Raw genomic sequence first — 19,206 nt, forward strand, 5'->3', positions numbered from 1 at the left:
GGAAGAGCATCTACTCATCCTAAGCTACAGGTTTTCCACCTATTTAGGGAGTAGAGACTTGACCCTTGTTCTACTATATAATTGTATAACAAGAATGTAAGAATGTGTTTTTTGAAATAAAGATTATGATTTATGATTTATTAAAGACTAAAAGTTTTATTCAGAATTTATAGGTATATTTCTTAACCGTTGCATTTCTGCTAAGGCTCGTTTATCATGGGGTTTACTTAATAATTAAGAGGGTTCCAAATCTGACACAGCTATTCCTTCTAAAGTCTTGACTCTGCTGAGAGCGACGAGAGCGACGTATACTTGACCCTTAGCTAAGTTCTTTTTCCCCAAATCGAACGAAGCCATTAGTGTCTTTCAATCTATCAGCTATTGTCGCATCATCAAACTTTATAAGAACAGCGTCCGGCATTTCACCTTCTTCTTCTCTTAATTATTGTAAATATTTGTACGCCCATAGGGCTGAATTTGATGGATCCAGCTATGTATATAACACCTTTTCATGTACCCAAATTCTGGAACAAATAAATGATTTTACTTTACTTTTACTTCCAATTGATCTCTGCGCAACGCGGGCCATTTAAACCCTTTCACAACGCCCATAGCTCCGTTCACGCGTCCATCCGAAACTGCGATATTTCGCCTTAACATAATGCGAGACTCGACAGCTAATAATATCTTCTGCAAAAGACCACCACAATTATTAACGTCGCTGGGAATAACATTGCCTGGGGGTTTTCTGCCGTAGGTAGGTGCTTCACGTGATTCATCAATCGCTTGTATCCTGTACATCCGGTTTGATACTGCATTGACAGCGGACATTTTATTATTGTACTCGTCAACTTGTTTAACGGTGGGATAGATACGAACCACTGCACCATCAGCAAAGTCCTCTGTTAACGGGATCCTTCGTCGTTCACACAATATCTCTAATTCTGCAGTAGTTAGCCCTCCAAACCGTAAATGATTAAGAAGGTCTATAAAATCCTGGTCATTCCGCTGTCGCATATTTATCGTCAATTCACAGAAAGAAAATTGGTGCCATAAGTTGAGTTCTGCGGAACACCAAGCAGGTTGGATGAAGCACCAATTTCCTTTCAAAGGTGGCAGCTGCATTATATCACCAAATAGCAGTATGTTCAACCCTCCAAATAAGAGATCATTGTTTTTAAACTCTTGTAGTCTTCTGTGTATCAAGCGTAGGTTCTCATACGAGACCATAGAGATTTCGTCGATGATTAACCAATTAATGTGGCGCCACTTTCTTCTTTCTTGTTCGAATTTATGACCAGTCATCCGAGTATGGATGAATGGTCATAAATTCGAATTATATATATAATATTTCAAGGTTTGTCTCAAGATTTTTTTACGAACATACATAATATTTTCATAAATATATTGACATGGAACGGTTAGTATACCTATTTCCTTAAACCGGTCTCTTAATGAAACTCTAGACCCTAATACGTTTATGGCTCGAATCGCACGTTTTTGCAGAATAAATTTTTTATTTATATCAGCCGCTCGTCCCCACAATAGAATTCCGTAAGACATAACACTATGAAAATAACTAAAATACACAAGCCTGGCTGTAGCTACATCTGTTAACTGTCTAATGGTTCTAACCGCATAAGCCGCAGAACTCAATCTGCCGGCTATCCTCTCAATATGGGGTCCCCATTGCAACTTTGAGTCAATTGAAATACCCAGGAATACAGTTTCATTTACTAACTCTAGCTTATTGTTATTTAATAATAATAATAATAATAATAAAAAAACGTTTATTCCGTGCCATCGCACACACACAGAAAAAAAAAAGAAAACATAATTAAAAACAGTAATAAATGAACACAAAGACATTATGACTAAACAAAAGAAATAAATGAGAGGTTATGTGTGCGTTGTCTGGCACCGAAACGGACGGCGGCTCAGCTAAGGCGGTAGAAGATAATATATTACCTACTACCGCGCTGATTTTCAGCCGCTTCCCTTTATGATGCCACTGACGTAGTATTGTATAGTTATGTATAAATAGGTAGTTATGGCAAGTGCACGGCCGGCAGCTGTGAACCAAGGTCACCCGGGGTACTTCACACGCATAAGCGGTTCGTGTTTTCAGCGGCCCCGAGTGCCTCACGCGGCTGTAAAAGGCTTTCAGTGCCTACGCTGCCGCCGTGCTGCGCCCACACTGTGCCATAAACTGTAAATAAATATATGATTGTGATTTGTCAAATTTGTCTCTACTGAAATAGGAATTGATCTATTTAAGTCTGAACAGTATTTATTCCAACTATCTGTTCTCTCTAACTTAATAATTAGTTTTTACAGTTAATAAATACAAAACATAACTAAAACTAACAGGCAAAATAAAAATAACTAAGCTTACATACCTGCTAAGTCAATAAACCGCCCCGAGACATAACCGACGAAAATGTGCCCATGATGCTAGCGGCATTACCTCGCTGCACAGCCAGGGAGATCCTCTGCATCAGGTATGCCCCGGAGCGGTTGTCATAGCCCCGACTCCTCAAGCGACGACCGATCGCCCTAACAAAGTCCCTTCCCTGTTCACCCCAGACCCCCGCCGTCTCCAACGCCAACGGGACAAAGATGTAGGTAGCCATCAACTGCCCATACTTAATGCACTTCTGCCTTGCAGCTGCCTCTGCAGCGGAACCAGCGGTTACTGCAGTTAGGCCTACTCGTGTCTCTACTTGTCTTACATTAGGCAGTGAATTTAATACATTTCGTTTTCTTGGAATTAAGAGCTAAATTATTTACAGTAAACCAATTAGCAACTATGGAAAGAGTACTGTTTGCATTTTCAAAATTATCTTCTTGTCGCTTCAACTTAAATATAAGTGAAGTATCATCAGCAAACAGTACTATCTCGCATAATTTATCTACCAAAAACGGCAAATCGTTAACATATACAAGAAACAAGAATGGTCCTAAAATCGAGCCTTGGGGAACACCCATACTGACAGGACAGCCAGCTGAACGCACTCCATTTATATCGACTAATTGAGTTCTGTTTGTCAAGTATGATTCCAATAATGTAAGAGCTTTGCCATTTAGCCCATAATATTTGAGTTTCATAAGTAGAGTGGCATGATCCACACAATCAAATGCTTTCGATAGATCGCAAAATAACACCTACAGCATCAGAACGCTCCTCCCAAGCACTAAATATGTGCTTGACCAACTCGACACCAGAGTCAGTTGTAGATCGACCTTTGGTGAAACCGAACTGTTGGTTATGAAGAAGGCCGTGAATGCTAAAGTGCGAAAGCATTTGATGCAGCATAATTTTTTCAAATATTTTACTCAATACTGGCAAAACTGATACAGGCCTAAAATTATTGGGATCACACGTCTCTCCAGATTTAAAAAGCGGAATTAGTTTACTAAGTTTCATCAAATCGGGGAATACACCGACCTCAATGCATCTGTTAAAGAGATTAGCCAAGTGGGGCGCTAGGATATCAGTAACATGACTAATAACTTAAACGGACATGCCCCATAAATCTTATGCCATTTTTAAATTTAGTTCTTTATAGTTGTTAATGAGCCGTTTTCCTTGACAGCTGTCAGTTGAGCTTTTGGGTAAGCCGATAGATGGCGTGAAAACGCAGTGTACCAACTGTCAAAAATTACATAGAGAGCAAAGAGTACTAAACTCAGAATAAGAACTCACTAGTTGTGATTAAATGTCGGGTGGTAGCGCGAGCCATCCTTCCGAGGCTCAGACTGCATGTGGCTTGGGATGGTGCTAAGTATTCTGTGAATAGTTCTACCCGCGCCGTCACGTAGTGTTCTTTTCTCTATGCGCGCCGTTTGAACGGGTGCTGCGTGCGAGAACTGATTTTCTATTTTTATTTATTGTATGATCCTAAATAAGATCCCAAAGAAATACTTACAAGACAAGATGAGAATGTGTGCCGTCGCAACTTGTAAAAATAAAGGACATCATAAATTTCCAAATGATGAAAGCCAGGCGCAACAATGGATTAAGGCGACTCGGATAATGATGATGATTCATAGTCCTTAGGCATTATTACAGTATAGCAGTCACTATCACAAGAGTCACTATCTCACAAGAGTCACTATCTCAAAAGAGTCACTATCTCAAGTGCACTAACTCTACAGTATCAAGGGAGGAGGAGCAGATAGCTCAACTACAACTCAATTAATACAGGAGAAACACAAGGAAACTGAGAAAACTTGAAAAGAACGGCTGTACGCACAATCGCACTGAACGCTGAAGCAACAGTGACATCGACATCATAGAGAAAATAATACTACAATTCTACCTACCTACGTCACTTTCACATTTCGTTAGCCTCACAGAATAACATATTGTGATCTGAGTGTGTTCTGAGGGTTTGAAAGTTGGTACAACCCCAGACAACGCCATCTATTTCTCCAAAAAGGAACTTTTTTTTTTTTAACAAACGCCTCATTATGGTCTGTGTATTTATACAATGAAATTGAAAGTTGAGATCGCAAGGCGGTGCATTTCCTCTTAGCAAACGTTCAGCTTTTACAATTAACATCTACTTATTTCTTAGTGAACACGTTTTCAAATTCTTGAGACAAACCTTGAAATATTATATATAAAATATGTTAATTGTAAATTAAGTCTTAATGATTGGGCAACATCGGGAAAAAAGGTCTTAGTTGTTCTACCGTGTCTGGCCTAGGATAGTCTGTAATCGCCTTTACCTTGTCTGGTAAGGGAGTTATGCCATTTTCCGATACTTCGTAGCCTAAAAAATAAATTTTATTCTGACCGAAAACACATTTACTCACATTGATCGTTATACTTAGCTCCTTGAATCTTTTACACAGCATCCTCACGTGTTCTTTATGTTCTAACTCATTTTTCGAGGCAATTAGAATATCATGTATGTAGCAAAATAGTGCTGACTCACCTTTTCCGTCGATGTTTTCAATACGCTCGAGACCTCTTTAAGTACGTGATACGTCATATACCTTTGAAATGTTTGGCTGGCATTCCGAAGTCCGAAGGTCATGCGGGGAAATTCGTATAAGCCAAAAGGAGTACGAATACCTGTTTTCTCGATATCCTCTGGTGAGACAGGGACATTATGATATGCCCGATTTAAATCTAGCCGGGAGTACCACTTCCGGTTTGTTAGCATATATGTAAAATCCTGTAAACGTGAAATCGGGTATGTATCCGGTTTGGTTATCGCGTTGAGTGCTCTATAATTGACGGTCTGTCAACTCGTGAACATGTTGACAGCGCCATCTATGGGATTGTCTCCGTATTGGCTGCAATCATAGATGACTATGATCATGAATATGTTACAAGAATGCATGATCTTGGATCGATTACCGATTGGTTAAGTTCACAGGTCCTCCAATAGAGGGCGTTATAATTAGTTTTATGAAAATGTATCTTATAGTTAGTGGGTAATTAACTAGCGGTAATTCACTTTCCAATTATACGCCATACAAGAAGCACACTGTATTTCTCTGCTCCATCTTACCTGCTCACCTAACCTCAACCTCCGGCCACGAGTTTACATTTGGTGACCCCGAGGTGACCCCTGACTACTGGAGAAGATTACGCAATCCTACGGAGTGCAAGCTGGGCGAAGGCCTAGCGACCGCGGCGGAGAAAAAGCGAGAAAAGGCGAGCGGTGAACATAACGAGGGCTACATTTCACCACGTGGTGGTGAACATACCAGGTTCCAGAACCCAGACCAGAGGAATCAGGTGCTGCAACCGACAAGATTCGATTGGGAAGTCACGCATACCTACGACGGCGGGGCGGCCGAGATCGCCACGAGACCACACGAGGTCAAGGTCCAAGAAGGTCGAGAAGAGAAGAAGGGCTGAAAGCATAGAATATCCTATCATCAAGTAAGTGGCTGGCAACTAGTACCTATCAAGTTAGTTAAAAGTTTGAAATTCCTTAAACTTAATTTACTTGTCTAAAATTATAACCTCTAAACTGTACACGTATACCTACCTTCCTACTATATCCAAATTTAATTTAATATGGCTTCATCTGATAGTGATTCTTCAGTTATTTGTGATATAAAGTTAAAAACTCTAATTAAAAAACGAGGAGTAGTGAAGGGAAAATTAACTTTGTTCAAAAAGTATTTATCGAAACTCACATCTGCATCGCTAACTGCTGATCAGTTAATCGATTTAGAGCTACGTACAACTAGAATAATAAATGTTTTCATGGAATTCGAAATTATTCAAGATAAAATTGAGACTCTGAGCGAGGAGCTCAAGGATCATTTGGAGGAGAGAGAGACGTTTGAGAACACTTATTTTGAATGTGTGTCCTTAAGCAAGGGTTATTTAGCGCAGGTGGCTAGTCCAGGCGCCTCCACATCACCTGAGGGTCAAGTTCGCGAGGTTACCGAGCCACGTGAGCATGATTCCATTAAATATCCTGATATTAAATTGCCGACATATAATGGTCAGGTTACAGACTGGATTGAATTTCGAGACACATTTGACGCACTTGTCAATCAAACCAGTCTAAAACCAATCCAAAAATTTAAATACCTTAAGGGTTGTTTAACTGATAGCGCGCTGGAAGTAGTCAGTTCATTGGAGTTCGCCGAGGAAAGCCACGCCCTAGCATGGCAACTACTTTGCGAAAGGTATAATAATCCCAAGACCCTTGTGTATAGTCATTTGAGAGCTCTGTTTAATATCGATCCTGTTCCAAATACAGCCACCGCCCTTAGATCACTAAATGATAATATTTCTAAACATTTACGCATTCTCAGATCAGTAAAGGTACCTACCAACGATTGGGATCTATTAATAATATTTTTCCTCACTTCCAAACTCGATAGGATATTGCAAACCAAGTGGGAGGAAAAAATGAATTCCCGTGAATTGCCTAACTTACAGGACTTCAAGTCGTTCCTGCGAAGTCAAGCTGATCTGAGGGAGGCCGTGAGTCAAACCGAACCAGCTACCCGCGGACTCCCGGCGGCGCGAGAGGCTATGGTAACTACGTGCCCTCCGTCCCATACCAACAGTAAGGTAATACCTAAACATACCTACCGTAGACAATGTCCGAACTGCTAAGAAACTCATTACATAAACCAATGTCCAAAGTTGTTGGCTCTGAATGCAGCGTCACGCATACGCATAGTAAAAAGGCTAGGTATCTGTCTGAATTGCCTAGCATCTAACCATATTGTACCTAACTGCCGCGCGAGCAACTGCAGAATATGCCAAGGTAAGCACCATACGCTTTTACACATTACCCATACCGACTCCAATGAGTCGAACCAACGACAGTCAACGTTCCACAACTCTTCAGGGCCGACGGCAGCGGCGTCTGTACCACAGGAACCCCATTCGATCAACTTGATTACTAATAATCAACAGTTGAACTCTAATCAAGGTACGCGTGTGGACGGTACACCGCCAATAACACAAAATAAGGGTGTAATTCTGTCCACGGCCCGCGCTATCGGGCTCGTACTCATTGAACTCCACCAACATGCCTCATCAGGTAGTATGTAACTTCGTTCAAATTGCTCAAAATCAAGCACTTCAGACCTTCTGGAACTCAGACAACTGCCATTCCACACCAGCGATAACAGACAAGGAGTATCTACAATGCGAGAAGGTATTTAATCAACACTACAGAACGCCCGATGGTAATTTTGTAGTGTCTATTCCATTCAAGGAAATCAAATTCCCCCAACATTTTGAAAACTGTGAGTAATAGTAATACTGACACACCCACACACACATCCACACCCACCTCACTCGCACACGATACACATAAGGTGTTAGGGCTAGCATGGTGTAGTGGTAGTGACAATTTAATGTACCAATTAAAAATCGAACAAGTATCGAGACCTTTAACCAAACGTAAGATACTATCCCTAGCCTCAGCTATTTTTGACCCCCTAGGGCTATTAAATCCAACCTTAGTAATTGCGAAATTAGTTATAAAAAAATTATGGGACAATAAATTCCAATGGGATCAGTGTTTACCAACCGATATTACAAATGAATGGGAAAACTTTTATCAAAGATTGTTTACGTTGAATTCCCTACGTAGGCCGAGACACACGCTTATCAGTGGTTACGTAACGCTGGAATTGCACGGATTCTCGGATAGCTCATTAACGGCATACGGGTGCGCTATTTATATACGATCAATAAATGTGCACGGGCAAATATTTACGCAATTACTGTGCTCTAAATCAAGGGTGGCGCGGAAAGAAACAATACCTAAACTCGAGCTCAGAGCTATGCTGCTACTCGCACAGCTTTATGAGAGGGTTAACTATGCCTTAAAATTTAACTTTACCAAAATTTATTTATGGTGTGATTCAAATGTAGCTTTGGCCTGGGCAAAATCACAGCAACCAAATAATCTTGATTGTTTTGTAAAAAATCGAGTCATCGCAATCCAAAGTTTAACCAATATCGATAATTGGCACTGGGTTTCGTCGAATGATAACAGTGCCGATCTTTTAACGAGGGGCGTTCAGGCTGACAAGTTGACCGACTGTGCCCTCTGGTGGGAAGGACCTTCGTGGTTAGGAAAACATAATGACGAGTGGCCTTCCGGTTGTACCACCACGCGACTACCAGAAATTGAGATAACCGAAATTAATTGTAACATTGTTACGAATATTCAACCAAATCTATTCATGGACGAATTATTCAACAGATGGTCGGACGTAAACAAACTTACTAATTGCGTCGCAGTAATTTATAGATTCACCAATAATTGTTTAAAGCGAAATAAAAAAAGGTACGGTCCACTCTCAGTGCAGGAATTAGACTTCGCACTAAATAAATTAATTGAAATTTCACAAATTGAAATGTTTCCATCCGAATATAAATTACTTGAAAATAAAAAACCATTATTAAAATCATCAAACTTATTGTCATTAAATCCTTTTATGGAAAACAAGCTGATAAGAGTAGGCGGTCGTTTGGGGTTGTCGGCTTACGACCACGATAAAAAGCACCCTATTATCCTACCACACAAACATGTACTAACCAAACTCATCATGAGCGACCTTCATGTGAGACTGCTGCATGCCGGACCCCAGCTGTTGCTGTCGTCGGCTCGGGAACGTTTTTGGCCGATAAATGGTAAGACCCTAGCTAATAAAATTGTCGAAAAATGTGTAACCTGCTTCAGAGCCAACCCAAGGACACAGGTTCCCATTATGGGTGATCTGCCACCAACGCGGGTTACCCCCGCTCTCCCCTTTGTGTTCACGATGTTGGATTACGGAGGTCCTTACACGGTCAGGGACAGGAGGGGACGTGGGTACAAAACCTATAAATGTTATATAGCCATATTCACTTGTATGACTACGAAGGCGGTCCATATTGAATTAATTTCAGGATTGCAGACAACTGCATTTCTATCGGCATTTCGTAGGTATATTGGCAGACGAGGCAAGCCTAAAGTACTGATAACCGATAATGCAACAACCTTCCATGGTTCCAATAATGAATTAACAGAGCTTTACGATTTTTGAATGCCCATACCAATGACCTGAAAACTTCCTGTGCGCAGGAAAGAATTCAATGGAAATTCCTTCCACCCTATGCTCCCCATATGGGAGGACTCCACGAGTCAGCCATTAGACGATGCAAATTTCATCTAAAGCGAGTACTAGGACAAGCATTGTTAACCTATGAGGAATTTTATACCATTCTTGTACAAGTTGAAGGAATTTTAAACTCTAAACCGTTATGTCCTATTCCGAATTCTAATACTGACGAAATTACTTGCCTCACGCCAGCCCATTTCTTGATTGGTAGGGCGGCTAACTCACTGCCCGACTACGATTACAAGGATGTACCTATAAATCGACTGACCTTGTACCAACAATTACAGCAGCTGCAACAGAACTTCTGGACTTCTTGGTCCAGGGAATACATTGGACTGTTACAGGAACGCACAAGATGGCGAAGTTCCAAGGGCCCAGCTCTTCTCGAAGGAACCGTGGTGCTGGTGCGGGAGGAGCGTCTGCCGCCCTGCCAGTGGAGGCTGGGGCGCATCGTCAGCTGTTGCCAAGGTCGAGACGGCGTCGCGCGAGTAGCCGAGATCCAGACAGCTAGAGGAATCATCAAGCGATCCTTCAATAATATATGCCCGCTACCGATCGAAGCTATAAACTAGATTTAGATTTAGATTAGCTAGTTATTATAATATTCTAGATAAACTATTCCGTAACTATACCTACCTAATTAAGTTAAGCGTGTATCTATATATAATGTTACATTAGTGCCTATTGGTATTAAAAATTACTCCTTGTTGCCTTTTATTGACCTTAACTTTAAAATTTGTAACAAAGTATTTGGTACCTCTACTTACTTCATTTCAATTAACTTAGTTCTTTCTTACTTACTTACCTTTCTTAAATACCTATCTAGTAATTCAATCTATCTTACCCTTACATAAATATTCTAACGAATAAGGTGCCAAATATTTTGCGCTTATGAATATCTCAAAAATGATCTCATAATTTCAACAAAATGTTTGATACTTCATTTCATTTAACTTCATTAGTTCATTTCATTTAACTTCATTCCGAAATACCTAGTAACTAAATCTATCTTGCTCGGATATTTGAAGGAATTAGGTATCAAACATAGCGTTATGTCTCTTTCAATCTAAACATTCTTAATAACCTACCTCCCTAAATTAAAATGATAGCAATGTGATTGAAAGAGGTATAACAGTAATGCACTGTGCCTGACGGGGACAACGCATTCGCAGGTAGCAACTGCGGTGGCGTTGTTTTTGCTTGCCCGGGAGCATGTCAACTCGTGAACATGTTGACAGCGCCATCTATGGGATTGTCTCCGTATTGGCTGCAATCATAGATGACTATGATCATGAATATGTTACAAGAATGCATGATCTTGGATCGATTACCGATTGGTTAAGTTCACAGGTCCTCCAATAGAGGGCGTTATAATTAGTTTTATGAAAATGTATCTTATAGTTAGTGGGTAATTAACTAGCGGTAATTCACTTTCCAATTATACGCCATACAAGAAGCACACTGTATTTCTCTGCTCCATCTTACCTGCTCACCTAACCTCAACCTCCGGCCACGAGTTTACACGGTCGTATCTGTCCGTCTTTTTTTGGAACAACGTGCAGTGGGCTTGCCCATTCGCCTTGCACTGGTCTACAAATACCTAGTTCCTGCATCTTTTAAAATTCATCTTTAACTTTCACGTAACGGTCCGGCGGTAGCGGCCTAGGACGCGCGCTTACCGGTGGTCCGTTTGTGATTATATGGTGGAACACAGAATGTTCCGTCGTTTCCATAAACATCATTGGTTTCGTTATTTCTGAGAACTCTTCTAAAATATCGTGATACGGATTATTATTTTGTATGCTCTTAATAGATGACTCATCGTACGTTATGATGGTCCCATCCGCACGCAAGTTCGTAACACTATCGATAAGTTTTCTATTATATAAATCTATAACTAACTTATAATAACCTATAAAGTCTGCGCCTAGAATTGCTTGCTTCACATGACATATAATAAAGGTCCATTTTAACGATCGCCTTAATCCTAGGTTTAACTCTAGAGTTCTGATTCCATAAGTTTGTATCTCGGTATTGTTGGCGGCAAAAAGTTTTATAATGCTGACTATACTTTCACAACTAAAATGGCTTACCGGTAACACTGAAACATTTGCACCTGTATCTACCAGGAAGCGGGTCCTGGTCCAGCACAGACGGACAAAATTCAACAGGAAAACTAACAAAATTAGCCCAATTTAAAGGTAAAAAGTGTGATTGTTTTCAGTCCTGTTAACTTTAGTATGGAAATCCCTGCTCAGTTTTCTCCGCTTTCTCTGGTTGTTTTGGCCATATCTTGGTGATACCTTAATCGATTTGGTATTGAATCATCTTGTTTGAAAGCTTATTAGTTGACCATGTTTTTAAGCTGAAGTGCACAAAAAAATGTCATATGAAAATCTTTTTTAATTTAATTTATTTGTTTTTGCGTTTTGAATATTTTTTCAAAATGTTTAACCATTTTGAGGCTTTATGTCTAATTTAAGTCGAATAATGCACATTTGATTATTTTAATTAGTTTATTAAGGTGTTACGTCTTATGCAAAACAACCAAAAAAAAATATTGAAATGTGGCTAGTTTTTTTTATTTTCGGTTTTAAGCATAAAATTTTGGCAAAAAATTAAAAAAACCTTAAATATTAAATATCTTAGAAATGGTTAAGTTTAGGATAATGTATTATTGGGTTCAATCGACTGGAAATGCCTTCCTCTATCACCTCCTGAAAGGATCCGGTCTACTCACCAATAACCCTGTATTTAAGTATAGCAGGAATTTCATGTTAATGCAGTTAAGAAGACGTTCTACTCATCTTTTTTTTTTAAAGCCTATTTGATTTCCCACTGCTGGGCAAAGGCCTCCCGTTTTTCCTTCCACACCCTTCGGTCTTGTGCAACCTATCATCTAGTAGTTGTAATTTTATAATTTATTTTTCTCCGTTCTTCTTCTCTTTTAATTATTATGAATAAACTCATATATTTATTTAGGTTCTAAATAAGGAAAATGTAGAACGGTGAGGTGTTAAAAGTGGTCAATCAGGATCTTGTAACTTGTTTGATGTAAGAAAGATGTGTACTGATAAAATATTAAGGAAATGTTCAAACAAACAAAGGAATTTTATTAAAATTTATATACTCACGAGAGATTTGCAAATGAAGTCCTATTTTCTTCCATGCTGCCTGGGATATATCACTAGGTTTTTCTGCTAATATAGGAAATGTCGGTATGGTTGTTATTACTTAAGTTATAATATATTCTTCAGATAGAGATCTTTTCTTGGAAATTAAAAACGAAGGAACTTATTTATGACCTAAATCTTTCTATAAATAGTACTACTTCTATAATCAAATTGATACAAGACGGTTTTCTTTAAAGGGAGAGTGGCTTGTATTTTGCAAGGCGGTTCCGTTGGTAGAAGATGGTAGTGAAATACTTTACTAGGTATACTAAATAATGTTTATGAATGTAATTAACCACCACTGCGCCATATACTTCTAGCTTCAGCTCCAATGATAGCTCATCAGCTTACTAGCGTTATTCACGCCATTTGTAAGGTAATGAGGAGGTGACTTCACACTTTACAGGTTTAAAAAGTATATTACTATTTTGTCTATAATATTTGTTGCTGCACCAGAGTCGATAATAAATTTACTCTGCAGCTTTTCAACCACTAACAAATTACACCTAAGCATTATTATTATTTACGTCCACTTAGAAAATATTATTTATAATTTTACTGTCATAGTCACTGTGATAGTCCTCGCTTGAGTAACTTTCCGTGTGGATCCTTCTGTAATAACATGTCGCTTCTTCTTCTTTCTGGCCACTATCCTAACTTTATATGTTAGTACGGCAAAGTTTTATCTATATTAAAATGTTTTAATTTTTGAATCATGTTAATAATAAAAGTATTGTCTCTTTCTATTATTAATATTTTAAAATCACTAATTGTGTAGTGTACACTCCAAAGTACTTTTTTTTTTCTTCCAGTACACATAATTTCACCTTGTACGTGGTAAAAGTAATCATGGTCTTTATGGAGTTTTAATGGTTCACTTTCTTTACATAGATTAATGTTCGGCACAGTTTCCGGTGAGATCATTAGGTTCCTTGCTGTTTAAGGACACTTTACTTCAAGCACACAGTCCTCTCCAACTAGCCTGTCCGGTGTAGTCGCCAGGAATTGATGTTCTCTGTTAATTATTATCCCAAATTTTTTAGTTTTTTGGTCTGTTTGTTTTTCAAATTGCCTTACTGCCATATCTTCATGTTTTAATGTTTAATCGGTACACATAATAAATCAATTTGACTTACATACTAATTACTTTATTTTTTCATTGCCCATTTTCTTCCATAGTTGAAATTAACTATTTAATTTCATAAGACGTTCCCTTTTCCATATTTTCTTATCTTTTCTTGTAGTTTCTGCTATAGCAGACAGGTCTTCTTTTGTGGGATTTAATAAATTACCGATAAATTCTTGCTCTACTCTCTTTTTTATAAATAGTTATGGTCATTATAAATGGCTTCCTTATTAGCAGATTTGCATAACTGGCCCATAGGCATAGGCATGGTGGAAGTATCATTTTTGTTCAACCCACTGAAGTTGAAGTTCACGATTGCTGATTTGAAATCAGTAGTATACAGTCGCTAAAATCCATGGAAGTAATAGATACTTCGTACAACAGTACTTATTACTTCCATGCTAAAATCAGATGTTTTTTTTCTTTGACTATCACGTTGTATGTAATATTTTTATTTTTCCTCATACCAGTAATAGACAGCATTAAAAAGAGCTACTTTGCATGACATTAAAAAGTATTCATACATATTTAGCAATTTAGTGAGGTCTTTAGATTTTCCCTGTCTGAGAGCAGAGATTATGCATTGACATAATTACTCCAGGGACATTAAAATTACCACAAATCAACTGAACCGGAGACGTATCTTTATCGAGGCTGAGCTGTATCATCCGTCCACATTTTGATAACGGTGTGGTTCGCATTAAGCCCTCTTCTACCTTTGGTTTCGTCCCAATACGACATCTTGAGCCCTTAAATCGCTGATAGTTAAATTAAGGCAGTTGATCCTGCATTTATTAAGGAACAGAGATACTTGTCCCTTCCGAATCTGCAACACGGCTTGTAAGTCATAAACTGCTGTGATGGTACCATCGTTCTTATCCTTGTCCTTTGCTTTTTCATCTCTTGCCAAAGTTTTTTCCATCAGATACTGTTCATATTTTTGACTTAACTTGCGCTTATCTTCGTCGTGTGAGTTCTCGTATCTGGCGCAAAGATCGCATTGATCTTTTTTCGGTACAAAGAAAGAAAAGTTGAATTCGGTGTTGAATATTCTGTTGAATGTGGAAGATGTAGCAATGGGTAATTTATCCCTTTCACATTGTTTTACACAATCTCTGTAGATATTATTTATAGACACTTTATTGCATACCAAAAACATACACAGACAAAAATACAAATTAAGAAAAATTTAGTACACAAAGGCGGGCTTATTGCCAAAAAGCAATTTCTTCCAGCCAACCCTTGGTTGGTGGAGAACTACTGTAAACTGATGAAACTCTTTTATACAATAATAAAACATGTAATGCAGACATATTACTATACTAACGGCCAGTGATTTATCACTCGGAATAAATTCTCTTGTTGTTTGAGCTCACAAATAGTGAGATTCATTATTGGAATACAGTTTATAAAATCCATAACGCTCTGTTTAACTTGTGGGTCGATTGTTGGCTGATTGTTGTGTCTTCCTCTCTGATCGGGTTTACAGAATTTCTTACTACCCTCTGCCTCCCAGCCCACGCCGTAAAGAGGACGCGCGGCGTACGGGAGCTCACCGAGACTTATTTTCAACGATGACCAGTCCTACTTTGTCCTCGTCCAGCTCTAAGCCTTTTATCCGTTCGCAATTATTTACTATCCCTATTATTTCTATTATTATTAGTTCCGTTTTGTTCATGTCACTCATCGATCATGTATATGATCGAAGATGTGACTAGTAAAATAATATCCGACTGGCTGTTAGCTGTATATTTCTTTTTTATTCCTTTCACCATAAAAACCAATGCATGACAAGCAAACTCTTTTAATTGATCACTAGCGGCATGATAATGCACTTGTGGTGATAAAGACATTTCGTCAAAGATAAGAGTGCGTAATTTATACTCACGAGGCAAATCTTTGACGATATTTTTCAGTTTGGTATATATTATTTTATTGGTGCCAGAATTCAATTTAATATCTGACAAAAGTCTCTTTAGGCATTTTGCTGATGGCAATGCAATATATTTTCTTATCAAGGCGTAACATTTTGGACAACTCTTAAATAGTGACAAAGATAGAACTTTCTCTTCTAGGCGAAAACGTCGTTGCAACTGCATGGAAGTAAACAATTTTGCTTGTGGTGTCATTTTTTTGATCAATTTTTGATAGCTGCTTTTTCTATCCATCTTTTCGGCTTTTGCAAGCTGAGCCTTGAACCGTGTAAGTTTCCTTAAGAAACGTTTTTGGATATATTCAATACGCTCAATGTGGATTTTGTAATAAGGGCTCCATATAACTGATCCATATTCTAGTGTACTACGAACAAGGGAGTTGAATAGATTTATTAAATTACTGGGACGTTTAAAATGTTTACATGTACGTAGTAAGAAGCCAAGTAATTTATTAGATTTCGCTACGATATGCTGTATATGGTCAAAGGACAGACCAGAATCAAATATTATAAATACCTAAGTCTCTAACATTTTCTTTTTGAGTTTGTGGTTTGTCAGAAATTATATAGTATGTTACGATCCAGAGAAATAACAGTTCCTATAAAGTGTTTCACGCTTTTCTTTGTTGCGAACTTAACAATTATTGTTCATCCACAGCCAAAAACTCTTTTTTTAGGGATTAATAATAATCAATTCCTGATGACCTCAATAATCAGTCGAATTTTTTGTAGTTTATCATGATTCAGGTAGCTAATTATTATGTCAGTGTAGTGTAGGGTAGCTTCATAAAGTACATGAGTTAGTCTTGCAAATAAACTGGTTGAGTGAACAGCGTATTTTATTTACTACAGTGGCGAACGAGGATTAAAAATATCAAAAATGGCCGGCAAGTTAAACGAGTTTGATATTAGTTCGGGAAATTGGCGAAATTACTGCGAAAGAATTGAAATGTACTTTGTAGTTAATGACGTGAAGGAGGTTTTAAAAGTGCCGACATTAATCGCGTGTGTGGGTGAAGCGACTTACGAGCTAATGGTGAACTTGTGCAGCCCGAATAAACCGAAAGATAAGAGTTTTAGTGAATTAATTAAACTCGTCGGTGATCACCTGCAACCTAAACCTTCAATTTTAGCCGAACGATTTAGGTTTAGGCAGTGTCGGCAGGCGTGTGACGTAACAGTGTCATCGTATGTGGCGGTTTTAAAGAAAATGGCGATGAATTGTGATTTCGGTACCACTTTAGACGATAATCTACGGGATCAATTCGTGTGCGGGATAAATAGTGACACTATACGGCAACGGTTATTTGCGGAAGACGGTATAAGTTTTTCGAAAGCAGTGCAGCTAGCGAACACAATAGAGGCGGCCAACAGAGATGCGCACGCGGTCGAGGCGGCGCAACGGCCATCGGCTGACGTGCACCGGGTGCAGGCGGCGGGGTGTGCAGCCTGCGGAGACACGCGCCATCGCTGGGCCGAGTGTCGGTTCCGCTTGTTCGAGTGCAGCAAGTGTCGGAGGACCGGCCACCTGAGGAGAATGTGTCCCGACGAGGCAGCCGCGGGCGCGAGCATGGCGCGGGGCGGCAGCGCAAGACAGCCGGAGCCGGCACAGCCACCGGCGGCAGGCGGCAGCAGGGGCGGGTGGCGCGGCCGCGGCTCCTGGCGAGGCCCGCGGGGCGGCGGCGGCGCGGGGCGGCGGCGCGGGGGGCGCTGGCACCAGCCCACCCACCACCTGCGGGACGAGGACCCGGCGGCGGCGGAGGACCGCGCCCAGGACGGGGAGCAAGAGGACGACGAACCCGTGTATCAAATGTCACTGAGGAACTATCAGCCGGTCAGTTTAAACATTTTAGTAAATAATGTTGTGTTGAAAATGGAGATAGATACAGGTTCTGCTTTATCTTGTATTAGCAAACAAACCTATGAGGCATGTTTCCCCTCAGTACCCCTAAGAGAATGTGTACTTAGTTTGACCTTTTATGATGGCTCCAAAATTAGGCCATTAGGTTACCTGGAAGTTCAATGCACATATAAAGGCTTATCTAAAACGCTAGATTTATATGTTATAGATAAGGGAACGACATCTTTGTTAGGACGACAGTGGCTCACAGAATTGATGGTTGATATACCTAAATTTAATTTAAATAACTTGTCCGCTTCTCCAACTGTACCAAACATAAATAAACATGTGAATGATATCCATTCCAGATATAATGAATTATTCGAAGGGGGACTAGGGCGTTTCACGGGCGGGGCGGCGCACTTGGTGGTGAAGGCGGGCGCGACGCCGGTGTTCTGCCGCGCGCGGCCGCTGCCGTACGCGCTGCGGGCGCGCGTGGACGCCGAGCTCGACGCCATGCTGGCCAGCGGGGTCATCGAACCCGTCGAGTCGTCGGACTGGGCCACCCCGCTGGTGATAGCCAACAAGCCGGATGGCTCCTTGAGAATATGTGCGGATTACAAGGTGACCCTTAACCCTTACTTAGCTGTCGATAAATATCCTGTGCCAAAAATAGAAGATCTATTCACGAATCTAAATGGCAGTAGTCTGTACAGCCGGATTGATTTATCACAAGCATATAACCAAGTTGAATTAAACGATCCGCAAAAATACACAGTTATTAATACACATCGTGGGTTATTTAAGTACAATCGTTTGGTCTATGGTCTGGCATCTAGTCCCGGAATATTTCAACGATTAATGATAAATTTATTTAAGGATATACCTAATGTAGTGATATTCTTGGACGACATATTAATAGCAAGTTCGACATTAGAATCTCACATCGAAACATTGTATAAAGTTTTAGATCGCATTAGAGATTACGGTTTGAAGATAAAAAAACAAAAGTGCGTATTCTTTACGAATGAAATTAAGTTCCTGGGATATATAATCGATAAAAATGGTATTCGAGTGGACCCGGAGAAGGTTAGGTCGATCCTGGAAATGAGGGCCCCAAAGGATTTGTATGAACTTAGGTCATTTTTGGGAATGGTCAATTTCTACGGGAAATTTATTAAGAATTTAAGTTTTATCTTAGCTCCTCTATATGAGTTACTTAAGAAAAATAATTCTTGGATATGGGGCAGGAAACAAACGGAAGCGTTCGTAACAATCAAAAACCTTCTGTCTAGTACAGGTGTGTTAGCGCACTACGACCCCTCGCAGGAGGCGGTGGTGACGTGCGACGCGAGTGCGCACGGGCTGGGGGTCGTGCTGGCGCAGCGCGACGCGGCCGGCGCCGAGCGAGCCGTCATCTATGTGTCGCGCGCACTCACGCCCGCTGAAATCAATTATAGCCAAATACACAAGGAAGCGTTAGCTATTGTGTTTGCAGTTACGAAATTACATCAATATTTATATG

General features: G+C 39.8%; 2 protein-coding genes across 2 annotated transcripts; both read left to right on the top strand.

Moving 5' to 3' along the window:
- The first annotated feature begins 5,250 nt into the window (after positions 1–5,250).
- Positions 5,251–11,068, top strand: LOC119693376. Its single transcript, XM_048625436.1, has 2 exons — positions 5,251–7,018; positions 9,954–11,068. Exons 1-2 carry the CDS (start codon positions 6,041–6,043, stop codon positions 10,179–10,181), a joined length of 1,206 nt encoding a protein of 401 aa, XP_048481393.1. The 5' UTR covers positions 5,251–6,040; the 3' UTR covers positions 10,182–11,068.
- Positions 11,069–16,607: 5,539 nt separating this feature from the next.
- On the top strand, positions 16,608–18,190 carry LOC119690837. Its single transcript, XM_038106807.2, has 2 exons — positions 16,608–17,675; positions 18,050–18,190. The coding sequence occupies exons 1-2, from the start codon at positions 16,722–16,724 to the stop codon at positions 18,053–18,055; spliced, it is 960 nt and encodes a 319-aa protein (XP_037962735.2). The 5' UTR covers positions 16,608–16,721; the 3' UTR covers positions 18,056–18,190.
- Positions 18,191–19,206: the final 1,016 nt, after the last annotated feature.

This window comes from Plutella xylostella, chromosome 14 (genome assembly GCF_932276165.1).
Source record: "Plutella xylostella chromosome 14, ilPluXylo3.1, whole genome shotgun sequence".
Lineage (NCBI taxonomy): Eukaryota > Metazoa > Arthropoda > Insecta > Lepidoptera > Plutellidae > Plutella > Plutella xylostella.

Bases quoted from the DNA above. Each gene is read 5' to 3' on its own strand.
- LOC119693376 (XM_048625436.1), top strand. From the start codon at position 6,041: ATGGCTTCATCTGATAGTGATTCTTCAGTTATTTGTGATATAAAGTTA. The intron at 7,019-9,953 runs GTAACTACGTGC...GGACTGTTACAG, and splicing joins CGGCGGCGCGAGAGGCTATG to GAACGCACAAGATGGCGAAG.
- LOC119690837 (XM_038106807.2), top strand. From the start codon at position 16,722: ATGGCCGGCAAGTTAAACGAGTTTGATATTAGTTCGGGAAATTGGCGA.